We start from the raw sequence: 10550 nt of genomic DNA on the forward strand, positions 1-10550 counted from the left end.
ACTAATTAATTAGTCATAAAAACTATCATCCTTCACACTAATATTTTTTTGACTACACACATCAAAAGTTACCCTACACCTTTCGAAATTTACCCTACACATGTTGAAATTTATCCTATACAACCCGTAATTTATCATATTACACATTGTAATTTATCCTACACTCTAAATTATTTTATTTTATTTTTTCAAAAAATACATATTTTGAAGATAAGTTACAACTTTTAATGTAGTTAGTTATTAAAAAGGAATACTAATAATTAATGATCTTTGTAGGTTTACCATATTACCCTTATAGTAACATTAAATACTAATATTAAATGAAGTAAAATGAAGCATTTTTATTGATTGAAATTTCTTCTTTTTTCTTCTTACATAAAGTTTCTTCTCATTTGAACCCTCCACTATTATACTATTGTTCACAACGAGTTAACCGCCTATTTTAAGGAAAATAACCGTTTCTGTAATGATCTCAGCCCTTCAAATTTAATGGGTATTTCGAGATTAAATCCTAACCATAACAAGTAGGTGGTTATTTCTAAAATTTAGAGGTTACCATCCCACTCCCCACTCTCCTAGCGGTTCTCTTCAACCTCTCCCTTGCACCCATTATAAATCCCCATCCCCACGTCCCGCTTTCTCCTCCCCAACCACCTAAGACCGTGTGTAGTGGGGCGTGATTTATAAATTTTTTTCAAAAAAAAACGCCCTATAACGCCCCGGTAACCACTACACCCGGCGTTACCGGGCGTTATTTTTCCAAAAAATTGAATCAGACGTGATTATTAAAACGCCATTTTGCATTGTTGGAGCTTTGACTTATGTTTGACCCACCAATGAGAAATCACTTTGTTTTTTTTTTTTTTTTTTTTTTGTTTAAGGATTGAAAGGGGCATTATTTGGGCATTATTCGCACTACGCCACTTTTGCTATAATGCCCCCTTGCTGACTAGGACGCCACGTGTCTGATAATGCCCCATGGTGAGGGCATTATAAGGTGTTACACTACACATGGTCTAAGCCACCCATTATAAACCCTCCACCCCCACCATTGCCAAGTTCGTTTCCTCCTATGTACACAAATACACAAATTCGACGCATTGGATGAATCGCCTCACTAGAACCAATCATCGGCTTTCATAATTCTAACATTGGATCTTCTTCCAAGCTTCCCACAACGTAGAAATTGGTGATTCATCCCTGATCAGTCATCGTCTCCCTCTCGTGATTTCAGGTACGGTTTTAAAAACAAATCTAAATTGGAGCTTTGATTAAATAAAAGGGGTTTTGTTGTTTCTTGAAGCTTTCACGTTTTTGTGCTTCTAGGGCTAACCAAATTGTTCTTAGTGCCGCTGAGCTCCGTCACATTTCTGATCTTCAATTCAATTCATCCAGTGCCAGAATTGTAAGTTTAACCTAATTTTCACTCCTGTTGCATCCTTTTCACTTGTAATCAGAATGATTAGAAACGTATTTGATTCTCTGCAATATCATACGAGCCTGATGTTTGTTAACAGAATCGGTCGATGGGTCAGCCCTGAACTCTTCTAGCTCTTTGATGAGCAATCTTTGATGATCCTAATCTTTGAGCACATAAAAGAACTGCTTGAATATCTTGCAGCTTATTTGTTTAAGTGGCAGATGCGTAAGCATTGAATAAGATTTTGTGTATCTTTGATATGATGATGTTCTGTGCATCATCTCGGTCATCTGCTAAAAGAGGATCCAAACCTTCTAAGTCAATGTGTTCTGAAATTGCCCAAATAAGCCGGGCAACAATTCTAGGAGAGTTCACCTGCCAAATTGACATATATATTCCGCATAAAATGGATATAAGATGAAATAAAAACTGAAGCAAGTTGGCATTTAGAATTAATTTCATGTATATCTTTCTATCAGTTCAAAGTTTCCATGTAAATCCTTCTAGATTTCACCAATGGGGTGGTGGTCCATTGGCAAAGGCAAAGCCGTTCAAAAAAAAAAAGAAAAATCCTTCTAGATTTCATAATACGATATTAAAAAATATGGTAAATTATTTCGGTTAACATAGTATTAAATGTAATTGTTTCATTTTATTTACTACCAAATGGGTAGTTTTAGTTTTTAAAGGGAAAATACAGCATAACAAAATTTAGAAGGATATGCATGAAATTATAAATTTTGAATGTTCAAACTTGCACAAACCTCAAGCAGATCATTTACAAGTTTTCGTTGCAAATTTTGTAAGCGAGTTTCATTCAAAATCTGATCTTAAGAAGCCCCATCTTTGACTCTTTTAACCCCACCCCTGGTATAAAAAATATGGCAAAGCCTAACCAACAACTTCAGGTAACAATCAACAGCATAAGTTCGGCCTTCACAATCCCATTTTACACAAGGTCGACACACTTCCACCACTTCTAAAGCCAGTTCGGTCCAATTTAATGCACCATAACAGTTCCATAAGCCAATGCTCCGATCACTCTACTCTCCATACCTGAATTCTTTTATTCAGGCAATGGCAGCCACAGCTGAAAACAACTTTCAACCAAAGTGGCTACCAACTCTTCTCTAAATAAACTTTTGCTTGTGACAGTGTTGAGGTCATCTCTGATTCTGGCATCCTCAAAAAGTGATGCAATGTGTGTTCCAGGAAGAGGTTTTTGACCTCTTCTAACACTTTCTTTTGCAAAAAGATCAACACAAAGAGCGGTGCGACAAATGCATGCTAAAGCATGCATGCGATCTGATTCTGCTCTTAGGTTTCTCACCATGACGGATTCTGAAATGCTAGAGACCTATTCAACTGCCCTTTTAGTTAGAATGTTTGGCTGGGTATGCTCAAGATGCTTGAAAGTTACCAGAATTGCACATGTAGTTCAATGATCTGCCAATGAAGCCGAGGTATTATTTTCGATCCTTTCACATTTTTATTTCTTCATGTTGTTGTATTATTAATTATATAAGTGCACGCTCTGTTAATTCATCTTTTCATAAACCTAACTTGAATTTCTTCAACACATTTATGGTTCCTCAGCAACGTCATCGCTAATTTGGTTGGGATCTATGATTTAGTTGCCATGGAAAAGTGGTGTTTACTGTTAGCTCATCTTTCAGGGGTGAAGTACCAACCCTTTTGGTTCTTAATGTCATGATGGTCTTACTGTTTTTGACACCGGTTACGCAGAATACGTCATGTGGATATGAAGCATGACTTTGCCTTTGTGGTATGTACTTGCTGCTTTTACTATTATACTTTTAGTCGTTGTTATTGCATAGATTATTTGTTTATTTTCCATACCTTTAGCTTGATGGTACTTTTGCATTTGTGCTTTCTCTCTTTATTTTTATTGTAGGATTTCAGTGACCCACGGGATGCTGATATTGCACGATACAACTTAAATGGTTGGGATGTGGATGGAAGTTGTATTATGGTGGAACATGCAAAAGGGGTATGATTTTTCTAATCTCATTATTAGATACCTAATGTTTGATATGTTTTTGTGCTTTAGTTTATATCTCTTACACAAGCCTTCATCCACAAGAATCCAGAAGAGTTAAAACCTTTTCTTTTATACAGTTTTGGTAGAGAAACCATTTAGTCCTTCATAAATTAAGAGTCTGATCAGTTATTATTTCTTTGAGATTGGTATTGAGTGTTATAGAGGCAGCCATATAGAGGAATGGGATTTGTTCTTTGGTTATGCTAAATAGTAACATGGGCTTGAAGTTTGATTTTGACTGCTTGTGTCTTACTATATTTGAAGTGGATATAATTAGCAGGTTCAAAGTATGTTTTGTACAAGCTTATGGCAAGTTGCTGGAATGATAGCAGGGCAAGTTGAATGTACTTTTTGCTTTACTGAAATTAAAGCAGGTCAAATGTGGGATATAAATAGCAGGCGACAAGCTTATGGCTTATTAAAAGTTGATTGTGGACATAAATAGCAGCTTGAATGTTTTTTCGTACAAGTCTATGGTCTGTTAAAACAAGAGAATGATAGCAGGTAGTGTTTGTTTTTTGTACAAGTTTAGGTTGATGGAATGATAGTAGTTTGATTCCCCATTTTCCCCAAACTTCTCTCTCACGAGCAAATGAACCAATTAAGAAAGGTTTTGTTATTGATTTGGGCTCTTTTTTAAACAAATTACATTATTTTTTTAAAAATACAAAGAAAGAAATATTTGTCGCTTGACCTAAATATGTCGAAAGCCGGTGAAAGTTTTGTTTTAACCTTATATTACGGATTGATGTTTGTTGTTTATTTATGTTTATTTATTAATGTTTATTCATGTTTCAGTATTAGTTTTATTTTCTATGGATTTGTGGTTGAAATTGTTGACGTTTGTTTTCCTTTTATAAATTAAAGAATAGTGCTTTTATGTGTAAAGTTGTTTAAATTTGTGTACACTTAATATTGATTTTTGTTACGCTGTTCAACGTAACCCGTCCACCGGACGGGTATTAAACTAGTTTAAAGTGTTCATTTTATTTTATTTTATAAAATTAATGGTAACATTACCGTTGCGGAATGTTCCAAACTTCTATATCACACCGGATACACTGCCAACAACAACTCCCATCTCGGATCCCATGATGAACCGATTGTGGCGGTGTTCAAGAGGAATCCGATGCACCCGAGGCTTTGTCCTAATCGGGTTTGCATTTTTTTTTTTTTTGAAAGGTGAGAATCTTAACTTGTTGAGAGAGAGATCTAATACCTTCTCAAACAAAAGGTCCTAACATCACTCTAGCCAGACTATATTGTCTTAACCGGACGCACGTTGGCGTCATAGTTTGGCTAACGGCGTTCCCCGGGAAACCATACCACCCACTGCCAGTGGCAGGGGCTTGCGCCGCCACAAGAGAGAATCTCACTGACGTAACAAACGGTAGACTAAAACCCGGGTTTGCATTATTTGATTGCCTTGATCAAGCGATGTCACCAAAGCAGCTTTAACTGCAATGAAACCTGAACAGAAATATAGGAAGAATAAATAGCAAAACCATAAACTGGTGCTGGCAAACAAACATTTATGTCAAAACAAAGTTGAATTTCTTAGCAGTGAAATCAAACAAATTACAAATGTTCGATTCAACCAACAAAAAGTTTGTTGTAGTCGCCTTGACAACAATGGTGCATCTGTTTTGAACTTTTTATCTTGATATAGTCAAATATCCTGACAGAAAAAAATAATCTTTGATCCAAGAAATATGAATTAATTAAGTATTAAAATTAAGAAAATAACGTACAACAATGACATGGGAAACATGCCATAAATAATTGATGAGTTTGAAAACTAATACGGAGCAAATTCCCGAAACACAACACACATATAATCACTTTTTATAACCAGCTTGTTAAACCGGCAAGCTCGAACACGATCAGTTAAATAAACAGATTGTTAATCCAAACATGACCTATTTAATAAAGGGGTTAACATGTATAAGGATCTATTTAAAATATTAGAGGGAACCCGTTCCGGTGCGGTGGAGTGATCAATTTTACTACAATATTAAAATTCAAATAAGGTTCAAAAAATGGAAAAAATAAGATAAAGGTGTTGGTTGTTAAAAGGTTAAACAACCATTATATTAAATGGAATGAGGTGATCGATCTTTAGGTTAGAGTGATAGAGCATTAAATTTCAAACTTTCACCCTGTAGCTAATGTATCGTATCGTCTTAATATATTACGTCTTATTATCTCGCGAATTAAACTTCAAGTTTTCACTTTATAACCCAATATATTATATCGTGTTAATATGTTGCGTCTTATGTCTTATAGAGTTAGTTTATTTGTTTGAGACTAGGTTTCTCCCGGTGGCGGGTGCATTCAGGAGGTAAGGTAGGCCTAGGCCCACCGTCCAATCAGTCTCCAGCCCACTTCGCTTTTGTTTTTGAATGCAAACAGTTATGGATTTTCTAATTTTATTGACCAATATTCAATGATTTGCCGTTCAAAAAAAAAAAAAAAAAAAAAAAAATTCAATGATTTCTTTTATGATTTTCATGAATTTTCTAATTTTATTGGCCAATATTCAATAGATTCCTTTATGATTTTCATATTTTATATGCAGACAGTCATAGATTAGGCTTTTATTTTAATTCAATTACAATAACCTTCTATTTTTTTTCTTAAATTAGCTCAAGTGCTTTCTTAATTTAGCGAAAGTGCCCATAGCTTTTGTTTTCGAACGGCCGAAGTGACAAAGGAGTACAAATTTGAACGGCCTAAGTACAATAAAAAGGTTTCTAAACAATTTTTTTTAAAGAAAAGAATCATCTCTAAGTGAAATTTATCGTATTATTAAGAAAATAACTATGAATAGTTTTACAAAATCATTAAGTGGATAAATATGCCTTACTTTTACCTGATCCATTTTGATCTGACTTGTTTTGACACATCTTGTTTTAACCCAACTAGTTTGTGCCCCCGTAAAAAAAAAAGTTTAATACCTGTCTGGTTGACGGGTTACGTTAAACAACGTAACAAACAAAGATAATCTATATTAAGTATACACAAATATAAACAACATTACAAACAAAAGCACATCCTGTAATGTATAAAAGGAAAACAAACATCAACATTTTACAACTACAAAACGATAAAAAATAAAACTGATAGAGTAGTAAAACATGAAATGGTGTCATTTTAATGCAAAAGTAAACGGTAGGCAAAACATATGCATTGTAACGTACAACAACATAGGCAGAAAGTGTAATAACCATCACTGCCTCAATTTTTCGGCTTTTGGATCGTCCTCTTTGACCTCAAAAGGGCCTCTTTTCGACCTGCCGACTTGATGCCTAATGCCCATCTGTCAAATTTGGTGTATTTTTGGCATCATCTATTGGGGGGCACTTAGAAATGTGAGAGGCGGCCTCATGTTTCACATCAACAACCACCTGGATTTGGGCCATGCGGCATGTGATAGAGGAGCTTTTTGCTGATGTGGCATGTTATGGTGGAGGTATATGGTGATTTTGGGAGGGAATCCATTCTAAATTCTAAATACACATACAAATTCAATCCACGCGGGATCCGAATAAACTCCAGGTCGGATCAGTTTGATTTAGATCATCCACTCCTTTATTCGGATATCATATAAATGCCTCCATCTCAATTATTGTTCAATCTCACTTACCGACCCATATCTTCCCTGTTCTTCCTCTCGCAGTTGTATTGATTGGTTGGTCGATAGTGAAGGAGTAGGTTTGTAGGCTTGGTGGTGACTGAGTTCTTGGCTGGTCGGTTCAGAAGGTCGTCGGAAAAGGGTTGGGAGATGATGGGTGGTGGTTACTGGCTTGAAGAAGAAGAGGGGATGAGGGGTGGGCCCTAAAAGGTTTTTATAATATAATAATTTATATTCTTTTTTTTATCTTCAATGGTAAATAAGTAAATTCACACAAGATTATCCTCATGTGACATGCACATGGGGTGTGTGAACTAAGAAATCTAACTGATGTTAGGGCAAATGATAAAGCGAGTTCATTTTTTGCAAGTATTGAGACTAAGTGTGTAATTAGTGAAGCCTTAGGACTAAGTCAGCAATTTTTGCAAACCACTGGGACCAACCAGGCGTTTAACTCTTGAGTTTACGATAAATGACGAAACCTGAAAAAAAATTGTAAAGAAGTGACTTTTAAATATATAAAATGACAAGTGAGATTTTATTTAAACCTTCTATATAAACCTAAAGCAAAAGCACGTTTTCTAGCAATTTTGTCTAGAATTATCAAAATTCATAACTCTTCCCATATGAAGCATTGCCGTCCTAGTAAAAAACAATGACAAATTTCAAAACCAAAAATTACATAAAAACAAAGTTGAAGGATCATTCGTGCAAAACAAGCAACATTGGGCAAAGAGGAATATCCGTTATATAATGCTGGCTTGATGCTCATTTTTTAGTTATTAATCACGACGAAACCAGAACAAGAAGATAACACAGCAACCAAATCCACAATCATCAACACTTATTGCAACAGATTCTCGTCGCTAATCACTCAGCGGGTATATCCTCCCCTTTGTACTCATTTCTATTGGCGTTTATTATGCAATTTCATGTTCGTTATCTCCAATTGGTAACAATCCGTTATGTTTGTGTATAATTCACCCAAGAACTCGTGTTAATTTCATTTTTTGCTCCGAATTGTTGAAGATAAACCTAATTTTTGTAACATTTATGGTTTTTAATTGTTGAATTTAGGGTTTAGTTGCTTCAGATAAAGATGTTTATATTTTAGGGCTTTTTTAACTATGTTGTACAGTTGACCTTATAAGAAAGCCTGTTTACTATTTAAAGATAAATTGTTCTGGATTATGAACATATACACAATAACACAAATTGAGAATTGTTTTTATGAAGATTGTACCAAATGTTTATCAAGTAGGTGAAACTGTAGTCTCCCTGTTTGTTTTTTGGACAATGCGTGTAAAATGTGAATTTCGTTAGCGATTTCGTTTACATTAACATTTAAAAGTTTCGATTTTAATTACTGTAGGTACTGATACAGCATTTTATCGGTGGTTAAAGCGTCTGATGTGAAAATGGCACATTTACTTTCTGCGTCTTGCCCGTTGAATATCTCCTCATGCTCGAAAAATAATAGCCCTAACTCGTTGAAGAAATGTTTTTCTTCTTTACCTACTTCACTCACTTTACAAACTTCAGTTAAACCGTTCAAAACCCTTCCGTTAAACAGAAAGAATGCGCATAAACTTTTGTCGGTGCGTGCAACCACTCTTCAGCAGCCAACAGCCAAAACGGGGTCCGGTTCTGACCAAACCTCTGGTCAAGAGTCAAGGCCGACTCGGGTAATGGTCATTGGCGGTGATGGTTATTGTGGTTGGGCTACTTCCCTTCACTTATCCAACAAAAACTACGAAGTTGCCATTGTTGACAACCTTGTTCGTCGCCACTTTGACCACCAACTTGGGCTTGATTCACTCACGCCGATCTCATCTATTCATGACCGGATCCGACGGTGGAGATCTCTTACCGAAAAAGACATAAGTCTCTACATTGGTGATGTTTGTGACTTCGAGTTTTTGGCAGAGGCGTTCACATCGTTCAAGCCCGACGCTGTAGTCCATTTTGGTGAACAAAGGTCCGCCCCGTACTCCATGATTGACCGGTCAAGGGCGGTATACACCCAACAAAACAACGTTCTAGGTACACTTAACGTTTTATTTGCTATAAAGGAGTTTAGCGAAGATTGTCATTTAGTAAAACTTGGGACAATGGGAGAATACGGTACACCGAATATAGATATCGAAGAAGGGTATATAACCATTACTCATAATGGAAGAACCGATACTTTGCCGTACCCAAAACAAGCTAGCTCGTTTTACCATCTGAGTAAAGTACACGATTCGAATAATATCGCGTTTACGTGTAAAGCTTGGGGGATACGAGCTACTGATTTGAACCAGGGTGTGGTTTACGGTGTGCGGACCGATGAGACTGCGATGCATGAAGAACTTTGTAATAGATTTGATTATGATGGAGTGTTTGGAACCGCTTTGAATAGATTTTGTGTTCAGGCTGCGGTTGGTCATCCCCTTACTGTTTACGGCAAAGGAGGCCAGGTTAGATCTGTTAAATAAATGCTAACCGAATCTTACAAGTTACGTTATACTTATTTTGAATTGAATGTGTCTAGTTGAGATGTAATTTGGTGTTTTTCTGTTATGCAGACTCGAGGATACCTGGATATAAGAGACACGGTCCAATGTGTGGAGCTTGCAATTGCTACTCCAGCGAAACGCGGTGAAATGCGGGTATTTAATCAATTTACAGAGCAGTTTTCGGTGAACCAACTTGCGTCACTTGTTACGAAAGCCGGTGAGAAGCTTGGAATCGAGGTGAAAACAATATCTGTGCCAAACCCGAGAGTTGAAGCTGAGGAACATTACTACAATGCTAAACACACGAAACTCATTGAGTTGGGACTACAACCACACCTACTTTCGGACTCACTTCTTGACTCACTGCTCAACGTTGCGGTTCAGTTTAAGGACCGTGTGGATACTAAGCAGATCATGCCCAGTGTTTCTTGGAGAAAGATTGGTGTGAAGCCAAAAACTGTATCTGCGTAGACGTGTAATAGTGAGTATGGTTTACTTGGTGAGTTATATTTGTGTTATGGCCTATGGGATACTACGGTAATGACTATGATCCAGAAAATTTAAAAGACTGTAATGCAACATAAGTTGAATCTTATTTGTTAGGTTTATAGGACAGTAAACAGACCGAACGAATTATATGATAGCGTTTGTTTCTATAAGAAACAGAAACATTGTTCATGGCTGTTTGTCAAAATAGTACTTAGGGCTGTAAACGAGCCGAGTCGAGCCGAGCTAGACCCAGCTCGAGCTCGGCTCGAACTCGATTCGAGCTGGCTCGGCTCGAGCTCGAATTTCAAATCGAGCTGAGATTTGAGGCTCGAGCTCGACTCGATTCGAATTCGAGCTAGCTCGGCTCGGCTCGATCTAGCTCGAACTAACAAAGAATCGCAAAATTTACTACTTAAAAAGCCCTTAAAATGAATTTCTTCATAGAGT

The 10550-nt window shown here is 36.5% G+C and overlaps 1 protein-coding gene and 1 long non-coding RNA gene across 5 annotated transcripts; both read left to right on the plus strand.

Moving 5' to 3' along the window:
* The first annotated feature begins 1037 nt into the window (after positions 1 to 1037).
* Positions 1038 to 4103, plus strand: LOC110865086. 3 transcript variants are annotated; one of them, XR_002550350.2, is made up of 6 exons: positions 1038 to 1234; positions 1327 to 1405; positions 2576 to 2883; positions 3017 to 3206; positions 3336 to 3431; positions 3760 to 4103. It is a non-coding gene; the product is annotated as an uncharacterized LOC110865086 (long non-coding RNA). The 3 variants fall into 3 exon arrangements; XR_002550349.2 differs by having other exon boundaries at positions 3763 to 4103; XR_002550348.2 differs by having other exon boundaries at positions 3336 to 4103.
* A 3742-nt stretch (positions 4104 to 7845) lies between these two features.
* Positions 7846 to 10292, plus strand: LOC110865087 (UDP-sulfoquinovose synthase, chloroplastic). 2 transcript variants are annotated; one of them, XR_004860375.1, is made up of 4 exons: positions 7846 to 7997; positions 8489 to 9575; positions 9684 to 10135; positions 10166 to 10292. XR_004860375.1 is itself a non-coding variant. In XM_022114289.2 (3 exons), the coding sequence occupies exons 2-3, from the start codon at positions 8535 to 8537 to the stop codon at positions 10083 to 10085; spliced, it is 1443 nt and encodes a 480-aa protein (XP_021969981.1). In that variant the 5' UTR covers positions 7846 to 7997; positions 8489 to 8534; the 3' UTR covers positions 10086 to 10277. The 2 variants fall into 2 exon arrangements, 1 of the variants encoding a protein (XP_021969981.1); XM_022114289.2 differs by having other exon boundaries at positions 9684 to 10277.
* Positions 10293 to 10550: the final 258 nt, after the last annotated feature.

This window comes from Helianthus annuus, chromosome 6, assembly GCF_002127325.2.
Source record: "Helianthus annuus cultivar XRQ/B chromosome 6, HanXRQr2.0-SUNRISE, whole genome shotgun sequence".
Lineage (NCBI taxonomy): Eukaryota > Viridiplantae > Streptophyta > Magnoliopsida > Asterales > Asteraceae > Helianthus > Helianthus annuus.

Coding starts and splice junctions, on each gene's coding strand:
- LOC110865087 (XM_022114289.2), top strand. CDS start 8,535: ATGGCACATTTACTTTCTGCGTCTTGCCCGTTGAATATCTCCTCATGC. Junction 9,576..9,683: donor TTTACGGCAAAGGAGGCCAG/GTTAGATCTGTT, acceptor TCTGTTATGCAG/ACTCGAGGATACCTGGATAT.